This window comes from Diabrotica virgifera, chromosome 3 (assembly GCF_917563875.1).
Source record: "Diabrotica virgifera virgifera chromosome 3, PGI_DIABVI_V3a".
Classification (NCBI taxonomy): domain Eukaryota; kingdom Metazoa; phylum Arthropoda; class Insecta; order Coleoptera; family Chrysomelidae; genus Diabrotica; species Diabrotica virgifera.
In genome coordinates this window covers 245,099,401-245,122,602 of record NC_065445.1, presented here as the reverse complement: position 1 = coordinate 245,122,602, position 23,202 = coordinate 245,099,401, and the positions used below count along the sequence as shown (strand labels likewise).

General features: G+C 32.5%; 1 protein-coding gene across 7 annotated transcripts in view; it reads right to left on the bottom strand.

Annotated features, from left to right (window-relative positions):
• The window catches only part of LOC114328685 (protein strawberry notch), a 140,708-nt gene that overhangs the window by 91,764 nt on the left and 25,742 nt on the right, over positions 1-23,202 (bottom strand). For 5 of the 7 annotated variants that reach the window (XR_007697319.1, XM_028277608.2, XM_028277609.2 and 2 more), the window contains exon 4: positions 13,037-13,210. The exons of 1 other annotated variant lie outside the window; for it this stretch is intronic. Coding sequence is in view for 5 of the 6 variants with exons in the window: in XM_028277608.2 (XP_028133409.2) it covers positions 13,037-13,210 (174 nt within the window). In the remaining variant the exon portion in view is untranslated. The remainder of the gene's footprint in view (positions 1-13,036; positions 13,211-23,202) is intronic. One more of the 7 variants, XM_028277607.2, reaches the window with a different exon arrangement.

Here is a 23,202-nt window from a genome sequence, read left to right as displayed (position 1 = left end):
CAATACATTCACTTCAAACCCTGAAGAGGACAAAATCCTAAACGGGGAAGCACATTGAACGCATTTCTTCTTAGCAATTATCTAGACAAGCAAATCAAACAATGTGGCATGGCATAATTATTAGCATAATATCATTGTAATTACATCAGAAAAATAACTTAAAACCATAAAATTACCCAAAAATGTATCGCAAATTTCTTCAAATGAAATTTGCGATGCAATGCCATAAATTTGAGAACTGGCACAATTATTATGGTTTTAAGTTATTTTTCGGGTGTAACTACAATGATATTATGCTAAAAATGATGGTGTATCGCAGATTTTAAATGCGTTTATCTCGAAAACCGTTGAGTTTAGAGAGATGAAAGAAGTATAGCTTTTTTAAGTAAAACTAATAGGAGAATAAAAATTTTAATGTCAAAATTATACAGAGGGATAAAAAAAATTTAACGTAATAAATTAGTTCTGATAGGCGTATGTGGCGCCCTCTGGGCAATATATAATTTTTGGTAGGAAATTTAGTTTTATCGACCCAAAAAAACCCCACATACCAAATTTCATGTTGTTATCTCATATCTGTCAGGAAATATTCAATAATAAATAAAAAAAAGTTTAACTTTGACACCCTGTATCTCGGTTATTATAAACTTTGTACTAAGGTAAGTTAGCTTAAATCGGCCTATTTTAACCTCGGGAACCTGAGGTTAAGCTATGGCCCATTCTTTACCAAACACCCTGTATATTAAACAAAAATGTTGTTGCTTAGTAAAAAATTCTACTAATAATTTTTTTAATCTGACTCATTTATATTGGCAATTCATACATATATTATACATTTTAAAGTATTTTTTACTAAACAACAACATTTTTGTTTAATTTAGTAGTACGTATTTTGTATTTTGACAACGACACCCGATTTGGGCGTCGAACCGTTAATAATTTTTTTTTTTATTTATTTAATTGTGGCTTATTTCCCATCTAAATAGTTAATTATAAAAATCCCACAAGCACATAGCTTCAGAACAACATTATTTTTTATGTTGTTTTTTGTGTTAATATATTATTGTTTATATCAGAACAACGTTTAATTATTTATTAATACCTAAATCACTTAAATATTTTTCCACAACAGTAGGTATATAAAATCAAAGTCAATAGCCGTTAGCATCTATGCATGTATAACCACTAAAAAAGCTAGCTGGTTTCAACACTCTGGTGTCCAAATCTGTTAGTATTTGTAAATGTACTGTTTTTACAGACCCTAACTGATTTCAACACCCTAGTGTCAACACACGCTAGCGTCTGTAAACGTACTGTTTTTCCAAACCCTAACTGGTTTCAACACCGTGGTGTCATCACGCGCTAGCATCTGTAAATGTACCGTTTCTCCAAACCCTAACTGATTTCAACACCCTGGTGTCTACACACGCAAGCATCTGTAAATATGCTTCCGGGCATATTTGAGAAGGAGCATAAGTCAATTATTATTACTGAAGGACGAAGGTGTCACCTAACTTTATCTGCAAAAATCCGAATGCCACCTCTTACATCCAAAAATAGACGTTTTTTCGCAGATCCTTACTAGTCTATGTTAGGAAGGAGCGTGCACGATATGTGTCGTAGAACAATAGAAAGCGCACATCCCCGGCACTTCCCGGTGTCGCCACGTTCCGTTGTATGATAAACTAGTCAATGCTTTTCATATCTGACGATTCTTCAACGTGCCCTGTAAGACAGTCGTGTCGTCCACGTCCTCGTTCTAACATAAATCGGACTTATTCGTTCTTGTTCTTGTAAAATTTTAGTTGTGTCAGGGTATTTTTTTTTTATTTTTTTTAATGTAATATTTACAATCTGTCCTTAACTAAGAACAATAGGTAAATTCTTTGACAAAAATTGAAAATTTGACCTGTAGAGGGAGATCCAGTGATCACCCTCTTTACATAAATTAAATTAAAACAAGTTAAAAAGTTTAGTTATCACAGATTATTCGAATCTTCTTGCTAGGTCCACTACTTTGAATCTCTTCAGGCGTCGTACATCATTGTGGTCATCAGTGAGGTTGCTGGCTAACTCGTTTGGATGAGATTCTAGTCTCTTGGAATATTTTTTGTAATATTCTGTTATTACTGTTTTTATGGATGGCACATTGAGGTCTTGCTCTATCACATAGTTTGGCACGTACCAAGGGGCATTGAGCATTGTTCTAAGGACTTTCTTCTGGAATCTCTGCAGTATTTCTAGGTTAGTTTGACTGGCTGTCCCCCAAAGTTGGATACCATAGGTCCACACTGGTTTTAATATAGATTTATATATCAGCAGTTTGTTTTCAAGAGATAGATTTACGACGGATGATCCAGTACATTTCTCGGAATTTTATTCCTAGTTGTTTTCTTTTTGTAAAAATGTGCTTTTGCCAAGTTAATCTCCTATCAAGATGGATTCCTAGGTACTTGACAGTATCGGTTTGTGGGAGTTGCGTTTCATTTAGTGTTACAGATGGACATGTTTGTCTTTTCATGGTGAAGGTTACATGGATGGGTTTACTCTCATTCGCCTTTATCTTCCATTTTTTAAGCCATCTTTGTATATTATTAAGGTCTTTCTGAAGGATTCTGGATGCTGTATTTGGATCATGGTGAGAGGCTAGTACAGCAGTGCCATCAGCAAAAGTTGCACACGTTGTTCTGTTACTTGTGGGTAGGTCAGCAGTGTAGAGCAAGTACAATATCGGTCCCAAGACACTTCCTTGTGGTACTCCGGCTTTTATTGGTCTTAGGCTTGTGTATTCATTATCCTGCTTGACTAGGAAATGTCGGTTGGAAATATAGCTTTTTAGGATTTGATAAAAAGGATGGGGAAAGTTTTTCTTTAGTTTAAAGAGCATACCAGCATGCCATACCTTGTCGAAGGCCTGACCAATGTCCAGGAATGCAGCAGAACAATACCTTTTATTTTCTAGATCACTGCTGATGTGTTTTACCAGTCTATGTACCTGTTCTATCGTTCCGTGTTGTGTTCTGAACCCAAATTGGTGTTGGGGAATTAGTTTCCTTTCTTCTATAACTGGGGATAATTGTTTAAGGAGAAGTTTTTCCAAGATTTTTGATAGAACAGGTAGCAGGCTTATTGGTCTGTATGAAGTCACCTGAGTTTTATTTTTCGCTGGCTTGGGTATGAGAATAATTTGAGCAACTTTCCATTGTTCTGGGTAGTAACCTACCCTAAATATTGCATTAAATACTTGCGTTATCATTTTCAGACCTTTGCATGTCAATTGCTGCAGTACTTTCCCGTTGATCAGGTCATACCCTGGAGCTTTTTTGGGACTTATTTCATGGTGGATAATATTTTTAACTACTTTAGTGGTGATTTTTTGTATAGGTAAGTCCATCTGGTAGAGCGATTCCAGGAAGTCATTTATTTCTTCCTCTGTATCACCATCTTCCATGGGATGTGGCTGGAATACATTAGTGAGGTAATTTGCAAATGCTTCGGCTTTTTCCTTATTATTTCTACACCAGTTTCCCTCTTGGTTCCGTATTGGTGGTATTTGTTGTTTCGGGTGTTTGATTTTTCTCGTGGCCTTCCAAAGGTAATATTCACTATCTGCGTTTGCTGATAAACCTGTAAGATATCCTTGTATTTTATTATTTTTGATATTATGCAATTGTAGTTTAATTTCCTTGGTGATTTTATTTAATTTTGTCTTGTTCTCAGGTGTTCTTTTTCTTCGCCACTCCTCCTTTATTTTTCTCTTTCTAGCAATCATTTCCTGTATTACAGTTGGGCAATGCTCTTTAAATTCTGTTTGGTAGCAGTCAGGGGTAGCATACCAAGCAGCTTCTTGTATAGATTTCTGAAGATTTTCTACTGCTGGGTAGTATTTAGCACACTTATAACTCCGTAGTTTTCTGGTTATTTCTTATAACCCTTTTTGAATAATAAGATTAGTTCACTTGTCCTCCATTTTTCTGAAATATTCTATCTTATATGCTTGTTATTTTGTCAGTTGATCCGTCATTGTCGCTCCAGCTTATTTCAACAACTCATTTGATATCCCATATTTACCTGCAGCTTTTCTGTTCTTTAGGTTTTCAAGAATTTATTGTACTTCATGCTTGCTTTTGTTTATGGTGATTTCTGGTGTTTATTGTTCCTCTGTATAAACTTCTTTAGGTAATCAATCCATGCATCCTTTTAGATGTGTTTCAGATATATTAATTCCTTCATCTTCGCTCTTTGACCTCTCTTTTCTTTGAGTACCGTGCCCAAATTTTAGGCCTGGATAGCTTCCATGACAATTTGCCGATATCGTTCTCGATCTTGCGCGGAATGTAACAATTCATATGCTGATATTGACGAAGGTTTCGAAGCCATGAATATTGCTTCCTACCAATTCCCCTTCTTCCGCCGATCTTTCCGTTGAGTATTAACTGCAGTATCCAGTATCTGCTACCTCTTATTATATGCCCCAGATATTAAAGTTTTCTCTTTTTTATCATCTTAATTAAGTCACCTTCGCTTTGACCTTAAGACTACTCGGTTTGAAATGAGTTGAACCCAAGAACCCATTAGTTGACCTCTTATAAAGAACGATATTTATTTTTGTAAATCATGCTTTCATTTTTTGAGAAGCGTTCCCGTTGCTAGTTTTTAATACTTCTTAAAAGTTTATGTTTCATTTCTTATTCTCTGGTAATATTCATGGCTTGTTGCGTCTTGTTTGGCATGTCCTTCAGGTAAGCTTTTTTCTTTTACTTGCATTTTTCATTCATTCCTGTCAAAAACCACTGAGTTTTTCGCTTTGGGGAGGGCATGTATTTATCTATCTTTCTTTCGCCTAAATACCTTGTGTAGTCCTGCAGATTTTCAACTTTTATCTTTGTGGTGCATTATGTAATTTTATTTTGTGATATATATTTTCATTCGGATTTTGCATGATAATAAATTATTATAGCTTCTTATGTGTACCAATGTTAGTCCCTTACATCCAAAGTTTGGGAAGGAAGTAGCTCTCTATTTGAAGGAGTTTAGTTGATCATAGATCTTTGTCCTCCGGTATTAAAGGTATATTTTGGTTGTTGTTTGTGAAAAAAAGTATTGCTAATACGTAATTAATTTGTGCTGCAGAACTGCAGAAGAATATACTGTATAATATATTATATCAAAATATATTTTAATTTTATGTATTATATAAAAATATTATCTTCAAACCGGAAAGTGTTTTGAAAAAGGGTTCACCACAGGCTTGATATCTACATAAAGTATAAAAAAACAATAAATTAACTTTCGACGATAAATATTCGTTTTACCAGCCTGTCAGCAAACTGATTTCTACTACATACAGTCGAAAAAATGAAAGAATACCCATGAACGATCACATCACTTATTTTGTATTTGCTGTCTTTTTCTATAAATAACAAACGCTTGTTATAGAAAAAGACAGCAAATACAAAATAAGTGATTGATGTAATCGTTAATGGGTATTCTTTCATTTTTCCGACTTTATTTGTTACCTAAATTGCAAAATAGGTTTGTAATGCAAAAAATCACATCAAGGTTTGTTAAATAAAACAAAAACTGGATTGATTGATAATAATATGCTTTATCCTATTTTTTTGGCTACTAATAAGTAGGTACAGTTTTATCGAATAAGATTATGAAATTTTTCGGTAATGTCGCATGGTGGGTTATTAAAACATGTTACTTGAGATAAACTAGCTGTTAATTTTTAGATAACATCCATATTTCGACAATGCGGTAGTTTTACATGTGAAGAGCATTCACGCAAAAGTTAATAAGTCCACAGTTGAAATTTTTTAGCTAGGCATGGATTCGGCATCTAAAAGCAAATATCTATCAATATTTTCATAAAAACTCATACTAAAGTTGATCAATACAAAGTAATAAACATTTTAAAGGTGTTTATCTAAATAAAAAATTCAGTTGCTTCAAAGAGTAATAGCAAAAGAACAAGTTTCTCAAAATTGGTGTAATTGGACTTATCAACTTTTGCGTGAATGCTCATGTTATTTCAATTTTCATGATTTAGTTGCCTTTAGTTTTCGAGATATTTCTAATAGGCCCTTTATCTGCCTCACCCTATATATATATTAGATTGAAAACTTAGTCTTTTGCTAGCAGTTGCCGCTATGGCATCCCTGACATTTCGTAGGACTAATAAGTTTCGAAACCGGTAGAGGTGCTTGCTGCACTCTCTGATTGAACTAGAATATAATGCGGCTGTAGTTTCGTGTTGCAACGAAATTCAAAATGGATATTCATATTTGATTTACATGTTTACTCTGATTGAAGTACGAAGGGAACCATTCTCGTTGGAACTTTACCGCGCTGAGCAGATGGGACGTAAATTATAAATTGTAAAATTCCCTCATCTTGTTTAGTCTCAGCATCCGTTATGGCTTGCAAATTTTAGAAGCCTCGGAGGTGTAACCAGAGAAGGTTCCCGTTGTTTTCAATCTGGTGGAATGTAGAGTAATATTTTTAATATTATTTTATGTGCTATTAGATTGAAAACTTAGTATTTCGAAAACAATAGCCATTGATGGGATTAAATAAATTATTTTAATTCCTAAGTAATTCACATTATCTAAAAGATACTTTTACCAACTTGTTAAAAAAAGATATTGTTATGTTTAGTATTAAGCTATAAAACTATTGATACACTAAAACCTAGGGCAGTGCACTATCAGATAAAAAGCCAAATCTCCATTCTACCATTCTACGTGCAGCGGAAAAATAATGCCTTATATGTCTATGCTTATAGTAAATTCTATCTTTTGTTATTTCAAATATAAAGTTATAATGTGACAAACACTTCAGTACAGATCATTGGCAAATGGAATGATCATTAAGCGAATGAAAAGGTATACCGGGTGGTGAATTGGAAAACGGGCCATAGGAAACTCAATGTAAAATTCTAAACTGTTGAATTCCTGCTTCCCTAATTATTTTACATTAAAAGGTATTAGAAACTATTTGTAGAGGATTAAAATCTGCATTAAAAATAAAAGTTAAAATTGTTCTACGATTTAAACATACTCCCAAATTTTGAAAAATAGAATACATTTGCCATACATAAGTAAGTGCGTAAAAGTAAGGCCACACGTTACTATTTCTGACAGTACGCAAACTATTGACTGAATAAAACATCTTTATTATTACTACTTTCTCCTCAACTGATGACATCTTTGCGACTTTATTGTTTTTTAAACGATAAAATAAAAATACTGACAGTTCAAAATATTGTTAATATAATAATTTCATTGTGACCGAAGGCAACCTTAACACATTCTTGCACTGTGTGTGGCCTAAATTTGGCAAATACATACTTTGATAAAATTTATATTCTACAAAATTTTGGAATGTGTTTAATTCGTAGAACAATTTTAACAATTGTTTTCAATAAATATTTCAATCCTCTACAAATAGTTTCTCGTGTCTTTTGATGTAGAATAATTAGGGAAGCAGGAATTCAACAGTTTAGAATATTACATTGAGTTTTCTATGGCCCGTTTTCCAATTCACCACCCTGTATATCATCATCATCCAGCCTAAAAACTCCATTGTTGAACATAGGCCTCTTTCTCGTGTTTCCAACCTTGCAACTTTCCAACCTCTCGTGTCTATCTTGCACCGCGCTCGTCCAGTTTTTATTTAGCTTTCTTACGTCAGTCCATCTTGTAGTTGGTCGACCGACGCTTTGTTGTATTCCCTTGCAGTGGCGTGCTGGAACTTTTCAAGCGACCCGGTGATTTTATAGGAAAGCGGCCTCCCATCCTCTATCATTAGAATTTTTTATTCATTATTTGAAACCTTATTTGACCGGCCTCAACAGGCTGCGGCCTCTCGGTGATTGCACCGATTCATTTATATGGCCAGCACGCCACTGTTCCCTTGGTCTCAGTTTAAGACTTCTCTGTTTGAAATGCGTTGAACCCATGATATTCTGAGCCTTCTATATGACCACATCTCTTGTTCATCATATTTACCTTCATGATCCAGGTTTCACACCTATATAGTAATACATAATAGTCCAGAAAGCCACTGCGCATCCGCTAGGAAAAATATTCTGATTCAGATTTTTTGCACAATCTTACTCAAAAAGGACTCCTTTTAACAAAGTTGCATGTTGCCAGGACCGGTGGTCAAAACTTTTTTAAACGTTTTTTTTTTGTTTTTTCCTAAAATTATTTTTTTGCATGGAAAAAGTTTTTTTTAGGTTTTTTGGATCATTCCAAACAGAAAAGGTCTTTAGTGACTTTTCACTAAAAATGATAGTTTTTGACATATAAGCGATTAAAAATTGAAAAATTGCGAAATCGGCCATTTTTAACCCTCAAAAACTATGTGAAAAACTGAAAATTTGAATGTTGCCAAGGTAGGTAGATATTCCTTAAACATCGATTGATGAAATCTCGAAGAGTTTTTTGCAATACAATATTTAAAACTCCTTTGTTTTTTAATTGCTAATCAAGCGTGCGCGACACTATTTTCCACCGACAGTATGGTGCAAATGAAAGGAATAAATTCGTTATTCCGTAAACCGTCGCCATACTGTCGCATGTCGGTGGAAAATAGTGTCGCGCACGCTTGATTAGTAATTAAAAAACAAAGGAGTTTTGAATATAGTATTGCAAAAAACTCTTCGGGATTTCATCAATCGATGTTTAAAGAATATCTACCTACGTTGGCAACATTCAAATTTTCAGTTTTTCACATAGTTTTTGAGGGTTAAAAATGGCCGATTTCGCAATTTTTCAATTTTTAATCGCTTATATGTCAAAAACTATCATTTTTAGAGAAAAGTCACTAAAGACCTTTTCTGTTTGGAATGATCCAAAAAACCTAAAAAAAACTTTTTCCCATGCAAAAAAAATAATTTTAGGAAAAAAACAAAAAAAAAAAACGTTTAAAAAATTTTTGACCACTTTTTGTTCCTGGCAACATGCAAAGTTAAAAGGAGTCCTTTTTGAGTAAGATTGTGCAAAAAATCCGAATCAAAATATTTTCCTAGCGGATGCGCAGTGGCTTTCTGGACTAAAACATAACATTTTAGGAACTGGATTCTTGGTTGTAACTTCAGCTGAGAATTGCTCAGAATGGTTTTAATTTTTATAAATGCTCCTCTTGCAATTTCTATATGAGTTTTAATTTCTAAATCAGGATTTAGTGTCTCGTTTATCCAACATCCTAGGTATTTAAAATGGTTAACTTTTGTTATCGGTTCATTACTGACAATTAGTTGCATAAGGCCGACATCTTTGCTAACCACAAGTAACTTTGTCTTTGTTGTATTTATGCTAAGTTCGCTATACTAGGAGCATTCTCTAGTGACTCGATCTACAAGGATGAAGATCTTCGATGAAGGGGAAGATTGAAGATCTTCGATACTTTCAGCCATGACCGCTGTGTCTCCTGCATATCTGATGTTAATAGTTTCTCTCCCAATTCGAACTCCACATTGTCCTTCCAAGGCTTCGTTAAATATTATTTCTGAGTAAATTTTAAACAAGTTGGGGATAACACAACCCTGTCTGACACCTCTTTGAATACAAATTTTGTCAGTTTCTTTGACGTCTACCAGAATAGAAGCGTCTTGTAAGATGTTACCTAGATGTTGTAAAAGTCTCAGATCTTTATCATTTCTTACAATCATTTCTAGAAATTCAAACAGCCTACCATAAAGCAAACGTAGGTTGATTTTTGGAATTCCAATGATCGTTGAAATAATGTTAGCATTGAGAACAAAGCTTCCCATGTTCCCAATCCTTCCCTGAAACCGAATTGTTTCCAATTGCTTATTCACAATTCTGCTTAATCTCATAATTTCATTTCCTAGGTATGTATTTATATTTATCTACGAGTTCTATTTGCCCTCCAATACTGACGTTCTGGTTGGGTACCACATATTTGACATTATTTTTGTTTTCGAGTTGTTTATATTTAAACCTACATTTTCTGTAGCCACAACGAGTTCTTGTAAAATCTCTCTTGCGATTGTTAAAACTAACTATAGGGCGTTTCACGTAAAAAACGGAACGTTTCATAAAAATGGCTACGTATTTCTTATGGACGATAGAAGCGCGCCGATGCCGCTTCTATCGTATCGAGAATGAATCGTATATCAGCAGTCTATGTAATAGCAACCCGTGCCTGAGAGTTTTGGCAACACTGATCTGCATAAGCCAAACGTTCCGTTCTTAACGTGAAATGAGTATAGAATTGTAGAATTGTCGATAGCTTTGTTCGTCACAATTATAAAACGATATACTTCAAACAACAAAAGACGAAATAGTCCAGGGTAATAAGGATTTTCTCGGGACACTCAAAGATCCAGGTAGCTGACTACTTTTTTAGTTATTGTAGACCTATAGGATGAAAACCTACCAATTTTTTAATTATTAACAATTTAGTGCAAAAATCGAAATTTTTTCGATTTTTTGCACTCCATTCAAAAGCTAAATAGTTGACATACAATTACAAAATTCAGTTTTTTAGAACATTGAAAAACCTTCAAAATGCCGATTTTAGAAATTTAAAAAATTTGTTGCTACGCAAACTGCAAAATAAATGAAAATCGTTATTTGTTAATAAGTTTTACTAGAACTACCTTAGAACTTTAGTGTTTCATCCAAAGTTGGGTATTGGCGTACTTAACAAACCTTAAAAATTTGAGACCGATCCATTAATTAGTTTAAGAGTTATTTTAATTGTTTATCCCAGAGACCTTTATTTTGCAATAAGATAAGACAGAAAATAATGAAGATAGGGCAATTCTGAGTATGCCAAATGAAAGTAGAAGAGTGATAGTATCAAAATGTATTAAAAAAAGATAAAAAAATAATTAACATAATCAAAAATCCTAATGCCAAATTTTTGAAATTTTGTAGTTTATTAACATTTAGAATAACTTTTAAAATGTTGTCCGTAGAAACAATCTTTTAATATATTCGAAAAGATAGTATTTTAACACGAATTTATAAATGAAAATTTAGCCTGGGTTCATTTGGGACAAAGTTAGCCATATTTTTTTTTAATTCACAGCTAATTTGTTTATAATAATTAAGGAACCTCATTAACGCCATTTTAAAGAATGGGATTTGTGTTTTTTGTTAAAAAATTTGCACAAACATTGTACCTTCACAGCACCCTCTACGATTTTTCAAAAATGTAGTTCAAACGATTACTAGGGGGAACCTACAAATCCACCGAGTTAAAATACCGAAAAAGCAATTTCAAACGGGATCAATTCAATGGATTTTGATCTTTCTTTTTTTAATTTGTATGTAATTTCTACGTACATTACAAATATGCAATTTGTTTATAAATTTATTAATTAATAAACAGTCTAATTTGTTTAACCAATTCTTGAAAAAATATTTTTTTTACAAGAATCTATTTTTTTAATCATAGTATCATTAATGATCATAGAAAAAGTAAACGTACACTTATATAAATAAATGATTTTTATTAGATTAATTTTATTTTTCTACAACCGTGTTAAAAATGTAATTTTTAGCACTCCATACGAGCGTTAAAAATGCTACTTTAAGGCATTAGTGCTTTTAAAAATTTTTAAGGCACTGCAGTTCGTATTGACCGTATATGCAATTTTGATGTAATGTCAAAAAAATATAAAATTGGAATGTCAGTCAAGTTCAAGTAAAAGTTTTTGTAGATATTGTCCTGTAATTACGTTTGTAGAAAAAATATTGTATGATATGCGTGTTAAAAAGTACATTTTTAATTCACTTATGTGAATTGCAGAACTCGCTATCGCTCATTCTGCAAACTTTCCCATGCGTACCTTAAACGTGTACTTTTAACACTTATATCATAAATAACTATTATTGAAGATAATTTATTTATTAAAATATACCTTAAATTTTTTTATGAATAATAACGATAGTATGATTAAAATCATGGATTTTTGGGAAAAATTATTTTTTTTTTAAATTGTTTAAACAAATTAGACCGTTTATTAATTAATAAATGTCTAGACAAATTGCATATTTGTAATGTACAGGAAAATTACATATACATTAAAAAAACAATGATCAAAATATATTCAGTAGATCCCGAGATATAGAAAATGATAGTAGTTTTAAGTTGTCTTTTTTAGTTTTTGAACTTCTGCATTTGTCGGCTCCCAGCTCCCCCTTCATTTACCACGACTAGTCACCAATTGAACTACATTTTTAAAAATTCGTGTAAAATACCAGCTTTTCTAATATGTAAAATGATTTTTTCTACGAACAATATTTTTAAAGTTATTCTAAATGTTTATAAGCTAAAAAATTTCACAAATTGGGCATTAGGATTTTTGACTATATTAGATAATTTTTTATCTTTTTTTATTACATTTTTATAGCATCAGTTTTCTACTTTCATTTGGCATACGTAAAATTGCCCTATCTTCATTATTTTCTGTCTTATGTTATTGCAAAATAAAGGTCTCTGGGATAAACAATTTGAATAACTCTTAAACTAATTAATGGATCGGTCTCAAATTTTGAGGGTTTGTTAAGTACCCCAATACCCAACTTTGGGTGAAACACTAAAGTTCTAAGGTAGTTTTAGTAAAAGTTATTAACAAATAACGATTTTAACTTATTTTGCAGTTTGCGTAGCAACAAATTAACTTTTTAACTTTCAAAAATTGGCATTTTGAAGGTTTTTTAATGTTCTAAAAAATTAAATTTTATAATTTTATGTCAACTATTTAGCTTTTGAATGGTGTGCAAAAAATCAAAAAAATCGCGATTTTTGCACTAAATTGTTAATAATTAAAAAACGGACGTGAACTCTAGGCAGGAAACAGGTAGGTTTTCTTCCTATAGGTCTACAATAACTAAAAAAGTAGTCAGCTACCTGGATCTTTGAGTGTCCCGAACATGGTCTATTTCCAGCTTATTACCCTGGACTAAAAACCCACCGAGACATGACATCGTGTAGAGCAAAAGAAAAATTCAAGTAAGAAAATAAAATAAACATCTATTACGACACTCACAGCTCCTGATATAGGACTTACTCTGCTGCAGAAACTGTGCAGCGTTGAAGCCAGGTCCTGCTCCCGTGCCAGAAGCTTGGGGTGGGAATAAAGAGCTGACGTTGATCGGGCTCCCCAAACTGTTGAGCATACTTGCCATTGCGGCCACACTGCTCATCCCGTATGGGGAACCCACTGGAAAATATAATCAACAAATAACAACAATAACGTTTTTAATGTTCTACTATTACATAAACTTTTAATGTAACTACAATACATAAATATGTTGAAAATTTATTTTTATGTTCTAAAATAATATACACTGCGGTGCAAAAAAATCGATCCACTAAAAACTTGGTCATTTTTGAAGTTTCGAATTTCCTAAACCTGTTGTTCGATTTAAGTGATTTTTTTACCATGTTATAGCCTTATTCGTTGACAATATCGCTGTAATAATATTGTTGCTAGACAGTCAAACTGTCATTGTATACCGGGTGTACGAATCAAACTGTGCCTTTTTCTCAAAGTTCGCATCACCCTGTGGACGATTCTAGCATTTATAAAATACAGAAATTAAAACCTTACTATAGCCTCAGGTTTTCTTAACAATTTGTCTTTCGATTCATTCGTTTATATTGGATAATACGAGGGTCGTTTTTTTTCAACCTCCGTTTGTCCATAAAAAATTCCCGTGAAGCGTTTCGCCATTGCGGTGCGCAGTGGGCGACAGCGCATCTCCCCCGCTACACTCTACATTAATCCCGACTTCCAGGCATCAGTCTGTACTGTGCTACACACGAAACAACAGGGCCGCGACAATTAGTTCTCCCGCCAAGTGTGAATTACGCGCTGTCATTCGCGCAATAGTGCAGTTGCAATTCATCGAAGGGTGTGTCAAGTGTACGGAGAAGGGTTTATGAGTGATGGAGTTGTGCGTGAATGGTGCCGAAAATTCAAAGAAGGACGAAATGATGTGCATGACGAAGGGGGTCAAGGTCGCAATTCTGTCGTTACAGATGAGCTTGTTCAACGTGTTGATGAAGCGGTGAGAAACAACCGTCGCTTCACTTTAACATCGTTGGCAATGGAATTTCCACAAGTTTCATTTGACACACACACTTGACACATCCTTGATGTGTCAAATGAAAGCGAATGACAGCGCGTAATTCACACTTGGCGGGAGAACTAATTGTCGCGGCCATGTTGTTTCGTGTGTAGCACAGTACAGACTGATGCCTGGAAGTCGGGATTAATGTAGAGTATAGCGGGGGAGATGCGCTGTCGCCCACTGTGCACCGCAATGGCGAAACGCTTCACGGGAATTTTTTATGGACAAACGGAGGTTGAAAAAAAAACGACCCTCGTAAAAAAGTTAGGTACTTTAACAACTGGCCATGTTCGTCATCAGTAGAGGGTGTTTTTAAATAAGTGTGACAAACTTTAAGGGGTAATTTTACATGAGAAAATAATGACAATTTTCTTTATAATCAAACAGGGTGGGGCATTAGTGTGACAAAGTCCAATTACTCGTTTGTCATAAGAGATACAAAAAAGTTATTTAGGTAAAAGTTGGGGCACGGATGGGACCATAATTTAAAAATATTTTCAGATATACAGGGTCACCCGTATTGACAGGATGACACAAACTTATGTTTTTTTTTAAATAGAACATACTGTATCTTTTTACATTTTTGGATTCTCCTCGATGTCTTCTTTCTGAAAATATAGGGTTTTGTAATGTTATACGAGGTAGATTAAAAGATAATTATGTTTTATTATTAATTTCGTAGCAACATTCACACCCTGTAGAATTGTAGTGGTTAACATCAAAGTTTCTATTTATAGTCAAACGATTTTCAATATAGTCTACTATTGTTAAACATTAATAATATAGCGAAAAGTTTAATATTAATATACAGGGTTGGTCAAAACTAGGAATGAATATTTTCTGAGTTTTCTTAAATTGAACACCCTGTATTTTAGTATTCTAATGAAATGATATTATATGGTAATTTTTTATTTCTTAAGCATTCCCTATACCTATCTGATTTAATTTTTAAGTTATTTGTGATTCTTTAATCCAAACATTAATTGCAACAAAAATTACGTAAAATTTTATTAGGTGGCTGTGCAAATATTCCATCAAAAATAATTTTTCGAAAAAAAAAGTAGATATTAATATAGACTGATCCTTAATTTATTAATTTTGGATGAGATATCCAAATACCTACGTAGTTAAGATTGTTAGTGCGTAAAATATGAATAAAAACATACAAAATTCTACCTAGTTGGCTATGACAATAAATTTGCTAAAACATTTGACATTATACTATTTTTATAATTCCAGTTGCTTTGTTACCATTACTAATATTAATTTTTTTAATAAGTAAATGATGAGTGATTGATTAAAATGGTTTTTCTGCGAGAAGAGTATAACAAAAATTTTGCTACTGCTACTAGCAATAAGAATTTTTCATCAGCAATTCCCTGATAAACGAAAACCAAGAAGAGAAACTTTTGAAAGTATACTAAAACGGTTTCAATGGACTGGATACTTAAATTACGAGAAACCTGATCGAATGAAACTATTGTAAATGAATAAAATGAATTAAATGTAATCCTTAGTGTAACTGCGGATCTGCATATTAGGAAGAACGTTCTTATAATCTTACTATCTAGACCGAAACTGTTGAAATCGTTTTAGTGTGCTTTTAAAAGTTTCTCTTCTTGGTTTTCGTCTATCAGGGAATTGCTGATGAAAAATTATTATTGCTAGTAGCACATTTTTGTTATACTCTCCTAGCACAAAAACCGTTTTGATCAGTTACTCATCAGTTACTCATTAAATAAATTAATATTAGTAATGGTAACAAAGCAACTCGAACTATAAAAATAGTATAATGTCAAATGTTTTAGCAAATTTATTGTCATAGCCAACTAGGTAGAATCTTGTATGTTTTTATTCATATTTTACGCACCAACAATCTTAACTACGTAGGTATTTGGATATCTCATTAAAAATTAATAAAGTAAGGATCAGTCTAGATTAATATCTACTTTTTTTCGAAAAATTATTTTTGATTGAATATTTGCACAGCCACCTATTAAAATTTCACGTAATTTTTGTTGCAATTAATGTTTGGATTAAAGAATCACGAATAACTCAAAAATTAAAGTAGATAGATATAGGGAATGGTTAAGAAATAAAAAAGTAACATACAATATCATTTCATTAGAATACTAAAATAGTTCCATTTAAGAAAACTCAGAAAATATTCATTCCTAGTTTTGACCAACCCTGTATATTAATATTAAACTTTTCGCTATATTATTAATGTTTAACAATAGTAGACTATATTAAAAATCGTTTGACCATAAATAGAAACTTTGATGTCAAATCACTACAATTCTACAAGGTGTGAATTTTGCTACAAAATTAACAATAAAACGTAATTATCTTTTAACTTACCTCGTATGACATTACAAAACCCTATATCTTGAGAAAGAAGACATCGAGGAGAATCCAAAAATGTAAAAAGATACAGGGTGTTCCATTTAAAAAAACATAAGTTTGTGTCACCCTGTTAATACGGGTGACCCTGTATATCTGAAAATATTTTTATATCATGGTTCCATCTGTGCCCCAACTTTTACCTAAATAACTTTTTTTGTATCTCTTACGACAAACGAGTAATTGGACTTTGTTAACCACCCCGTATGTCCCACCCTGTATGTCCGCAAACGCTTCGTTTCCGAGATACGGGATGTTCAATTTTTTTTACAAACTGTCGATTTATTTATTGCTTTAAAACCAGTTGAGATATGCAAATCAAATTTGGTGGGTTTTAAGACGTAGTTATTGCACATTTTTTGACATACAATTAAGAATTTTATATTCACCATTGGCGCGCAAACGGGTATTATGACCGATAATATTACCCGTATGCACGCCAATGGTGAATATTCTTAATTGTATGTCAAAAAATGTGCAATAACTACGTCTTAAAACCCACCAAATTTGATTTGCATATCTCAACTGGTTTTAAAGCAATAAATAAATCGTCAGTTTGTAAAAAAATATTGAACATCCCGTATCTCGGAAACAAAGCGTTTGCGGACATATGATTATAAAGAAAATTGTCATTATTTTCTCATGTAAAATTACCCCTTAAAGTTTGTCACACTTATTTAAAAACACCCTGTACTGATGAAGAACATGGCCAGTTGTTAAAGTACCTAACTTTTTTATTATCCAATGTTATGAAGACAAGAATGAGACAAAATGTTATGAAAACCTGAGGCTATAGTAAGGTTTTAATTTCAGTATTTTATAAATGCTAGAATCGTCCACAGGGTGATGCGAACTTTGAGAAAAAGGCACAGTTTGATTCGTACACCCGGTATACAATGACAGTTTGACTGTCTAGCAACAATATTATTACAGCGATATTGTCAATGAATAAGGCTATAACGTGGTAAAAAAATCACTCAAATCGAACAACAGGTTTAGGAAATTCGAAACTTAAAAAATGACCAAATTTTTAGTGGATCCATTTTTTTGCATTGCAGTGTACTTCAAAGAATTCAGATGGTAATATAAAATAGCATTAAATACATGATATACACATAGGAAGTTTCCAACAGTACATAAAAGAGGTGCATGTTACACAGATTTATAAGTGCCGTTCATTGTAAAAGTGAATTACATCGTATTTGAATTATGAAATCATAAGCATGAACACAGCCTTTGGACCGATAATTTTTGAGGCCAAAAAATAGTAACAGGCTGGAACCCTTTGTAAAAGGAAGAAAATATAGCAAAATTAATAATCTACTAAACTTTCCAACCTCAGATCGCCTGTATAAAATTAAAATAAAACATAATATAATTTATAAGTATTCCTATAATAACCGGGTTATTCTAATAACCGATCATTGGTTGCTAGTAGAAACGTTTCGGGACCTCAAATTTCTATGCCTTAAACCGGAATATTCCTATAACAGGTATTCTAATAAGCGGGTTCGACTGTATTACTGCACAACTAAATAATAAACTATTTCAGCAGAAAATTCCGAAATAAAATTCTTCTTATAAAATTAATCAGAATTTCTATGAAATTACCTAAAAATGACTATTAGGTATTTTAATTTGGTATGCAAATCGCAATATGATTAAAATCCTTCAAATTATTCATTATTTGAAATTATTATTGGAAGACGGGACCTTAACACGAGGCGGATGGAGATTTCAATGCAATTTCCTCTTCTCTGTAGATAATAGCCCGGGAGGTAGTGTCAAATTTGACCGGAGCATTTTAGCATGGCTGGTTTCTTTTTATTTAGGTAGGTGTTCCAAAGCTTATTAACAAATGATGTGTCAGCTGGCCCAAAACCGGGGATTTTAGACAAGAAAAGGTAAAATATGAAAGTTGATGGACAAACGCTACAACTTAAATGTCAAATATTTATACACGTTATTGAGAACATTTGATAGCCTTGCTTACTTGGCTCCTACCTTTCACTCAGGAGATCCAGGTTCAAATCCTGGCGCGGAAAATTCTTTTTGTTTTTTAATTGATATTTTATTTTGAAAAATAAATATTTTTATAATATGTACCACGTTTTTATTATTTATACGAGACAATATAAAAAATCTGTTTGTCTTTTATAGAATCGCAAACTATGCATTTTTGGTCATAATATTATGATTGATCTTAATAAGCAAATTTGTTGTACATGAACCTCTGAAGGTTCCTGAGTTGGTAAGACCAACAATCTAAGTGAAAAGGGAGACATTATTTGGTATTTTTTTGGACAAACTGTTTTTTCTTAATTTTATATGTTGTAGAACCGAAAGATACAATCCTAAATTTTCACTTTTCTCTCACCAACCCCCATTTTTTAATAGCAATCTAAATATTTCCCTATTCTCTATAATACATAAAAATGAATGTTTGTCTGTACCTATGTCCCTTATAGAATCGTAAACTATCCATTTGGTAGAAAAAAGTATAGGTACGCAATATTTTTTAGTATTTTTTGGCTTTCTGGTAATTTTTAGGTATTAAACTTTCAAACATTATTTAGTTTTAAGGCGGTACGTAGTTTGCCGGGTCAGCTAGTTAATAATAAAAAAATATTCTTGGACTAGTGTGGCAAAGTTTAAAAAGTATAAATCAATAATTTATGAATTTTAGATTGTAATAAAAAAGCGTCAGCTGCATCATGTACGTTGCAAAAAATGTTAGCTGGCCAAGTGGACATGCCATGGTATTATAAAAATAACTATTTTTCAAAATAAAATGTCAATTTAAAAAACAAAAAGAATTTTCCGCGCCAGGATTTGAACCCGGATCTCCTGAGTGAAAGGTAGGAGCCAAGTAAGCAAGTCTATCAAATGTTCTGAGTAACGTATAAAAATATTTGATATTTAAGTTGTAGCGTTTGTCCATCAACTTTCATATTTTACCTTTTCTTGTCTAAAATCCCCGGTTTTACGCCAGCTGACACATCATTTGTTAATAAGCTTTGGAACACCTACCTAAAAAAAAAAGAAACCAGCCATGCTATAAGGTTTATAGGTGCTATAAGGTTTATAACATTAGATATAACGGTAATACTAATAAACTTTTGATATCGAATTTCGATCTATTTCCTCCTCAGTAATATATTAACCGAATCGGTCGTTTGAGGAACCAGACATGTCCAAAAAAATCGATTTTCGTTTTTTTCCTTTTTACTTACCTTAAATAGAGTCACATGTTTCAAGACGAACCTAGAGAGTTGAGAATTTTTTCTGAATCAAGAGAAACCCGGCAACCACGAGATGTTTTTGTACTTTTCCACAATTTGTTTTTGTGGAGATGTCCGGTTTCTTAAAAGACTGATTCAATTTATAAGACATCTATCTAGTTTGTCTCATCGTCGAGCAAACATTCCATTTTTTTATACACACATACATCTACAGAAAAGTTGTTCAAAATTAAATTTTCTATCGACATGTCACTTTGTAAAGTCAAAAATATTTTTTTAACCAAAATACATTAAAAAAACTAAGCAAAAAAAACACGACTGAACGCGGTTTTGTTTTTTTGCCCCATAACTTTTTTCCACAGGTATATAGTTATAGGCATTCCTTCAGAGAAAAAACGTCTATCCTTCCTTTTCAAAATGACTTTTGGTAAAATTCTTTACGATTCCTAATATCCGAGATACGATTTTTCATAAAAAGCAAAAAAAAAACACGAATGAACGCGGTTTTGTTTTTTGCTCCATAACTTTTTTTCCACAGGTATATAGTTATAGGCATTCCTTCAGAGAAAAACGTCTACCCTTCCTTTTCAAAATGACGTTTGGTAAAATTCTTTACGATTCCTAATATCCGAGATACGATTTTTCAAATTTCGGCACTCACACATTTTTTGTGCCACTTTCCCTATTATTTCGCAAACATTGTTCTATTGCTTTTATCTACTAGTCCATGTGGTGAGACCTCTCCCGTCTGGAAAAATTTCTGATTCGGTTTATTTGTGGATTCCTATTTAAAAATTTCCCCTTTAAACAAATCTGAAGGTGCCGGGCGGAATTTTTGGGCAGAAATTGTTTAAACAATTTTTTTAAACAAATATAAAAGATAACGTTTTTTGCTCCGGAACATATATTTTTGACGTTTGTGGGTCATTCTGAACAAGAAAGATATCTTGTAAATTTTCTCAGAAATTGATAGTTTTCGAGTTATATATATATATATATATATTGTTATATTTCTATTTGATATGAAAATTAAAATTTGATAATTATAGACAAAATTCAATTTAATATAAAATATTTTCAATTTTCTCAACCACGGGCATATAAATTTAGAACAACCTGTATACAACAAATTGTTATATTTAATTTTAAGAAGTGATTAAATAAGACTCAAGTGAAATCGTTAATAGGTCATTATCGTTGTTCGCGGAAGGCTCGATCATTAGCCGATGCTAAATAAGACTAAGTGGAAATAGAGAATAGGTCATTAAAATTTGTATATAGTAGAAAGTAATTTTAGAATGGGAATTAACTATTTTCTTTGAAATCCATTAAGCATATTTAGAAAGTTTAAAAATTGGTTTTGAGGAATACTGCGAATGAGAGTTGGTGGTGGAATTTTGATTTGTGAATCTGGAAGGGATATTTAGAAAGTAGGGGAATGAATGACAAATAGAGATCAGAATGTTTTGAGCTGTCGAGAAGTGAAGTCGAGTAGTAGACGGTAGTGTACGGAGAGTGAGAAAGCCGGTGTAGTTCCGTGAGTGTGGAGTATCTATCGTAGAACGAGAGGTAGGCCAGGTTGAGAGTAAAAGAACCTCCTTGAGCCAAGAGTTCCCGGTAGCTGATTGCAGTTTCGAAAAAGGTAGAACACAGCATCACGACAGAAGCAGGAAACGAGAGCTATACGAGCTAGTTTCAGAGGAGAACATTACTGGAAGCCAGGACGAGGTTTTGATTGCAGCCAAGGATAGCAGGAAACGGGTCTTGTGTGAAGACATTCTCAGTGCACCAGAAAAAGGTCAGTCTCATTTGTTTGGACATGAATGTATGGGTTTTTCGTAGTAAATACCACATTTAAAATTGAAGAAACATAATCAATAATATCAGAAAAGCTTCATCAAACTTAAATAGAATTGTTGCTAATAAATCATAATAGTTAAATGTTAATAAAAACTTTCAATTGGAAATCAAAAGGAAATAAGATTCCCATGTGTAAATGTTATGTTTAAAAATAATAAGATATAGCAAATATTAAGCAGTGATTGCCATTTAAATAAAATAAACAATATTTTGATTACAATTGTAACCCATATGTGTTATGATTTTACTCTTTTCTTTCCTATCCCGATTAGGAATCATTAAGAAATACTTAGAAGCCACGTATGTAAGTAATTAATTTTATAAAAAGCCCTGAGATTGAAAACATATTGATATGTGATCTGGTAAATTAATTAGATTATTATTAATGCATTGATTAAATTAAATGACATATAAAAATATTATCTCATATCAATAATTAAGATCATATCAACTGTCGTCCAACGTGGAGGGCATTGTAAAGTATTTCTAGTGGCAAATTTGAAGGATAGCAAGAGTAAAGCCGGTATTTGAAAATTTATATGCCTGTGGTAAAAAGTGAGATACTTACATTTGATAACATAAAATTTTAGATCTCTTTAGGTACAAATTTTACATAACTGATTTAATATTTTATTTTTACGATATTTACATTTGATATATTTATTGACAATTTATAATATTTGGGTGAGAAAAAGTCGTCTTGGTAACATACTAGTAAAATTTCATATTTGGCGGGGACAGTACTTCTTGAAAACAAATGTCTGTGACAAGAAGCCAAAGCAAAGACAACAAAAAACAAAAAGAACATTCAAATCAAGAGAATAATTCAGACCAAGAAGATATTTTAGACACGACAATCATGGCATCAGAACAGCAAGAATTATCAGGAATAGATAAAATATTACAACTGATGCAACTCCAGTCACAAAAAATGGATAAAGTGGATCAAAAAATGGATGAAACACAACAAAAATTGGATCAAAAAATGGATGAAACAAAAAGAATAATGCAAGAAAATCAGAAGGAAACAAAACAAGCCATAGAAGAGAACAACAAGAAAATGGAGGAACGCATAGAAAAGTATGAAATGAAAATTCAAGATAAAATAAAGGAGTTAACGAATGGCCAGAAAAAAGAAATGGAAAGTTTGGAAAACAAGTTGCAAAACGCTATTCAAGCAATCAGAGAAGAAATGGAAAGAAAGATTGCGGAAATCAATATTCAACAAAATGTAGGAGAAAGAAGAGAAATGGTTATACATAGCACAGATGACGTGAAGATAAGGTTTGGCGGGGATGTAAGAAGATTACACCCAGTGCCGTTCATAAATAGCCTGAAAAAGAAAATACAGCACATCGGAAATTTCGAAACAGCAAAAGAAACTATCAGAAACCATCTAAAATATGAAGCGAGCCTATGGTTCGATTGCAAAGAAGAAGAATTTAACAGTTGGCAACAATTTGAACAAAAATTTTTGAATTATTTCTGGGGAAAAGTCCAACAATTGGAAATTAACAAGGAATTGCAAAATGGGAAATACAATGATAGGATGGGTATATCAGAAAGGACATATG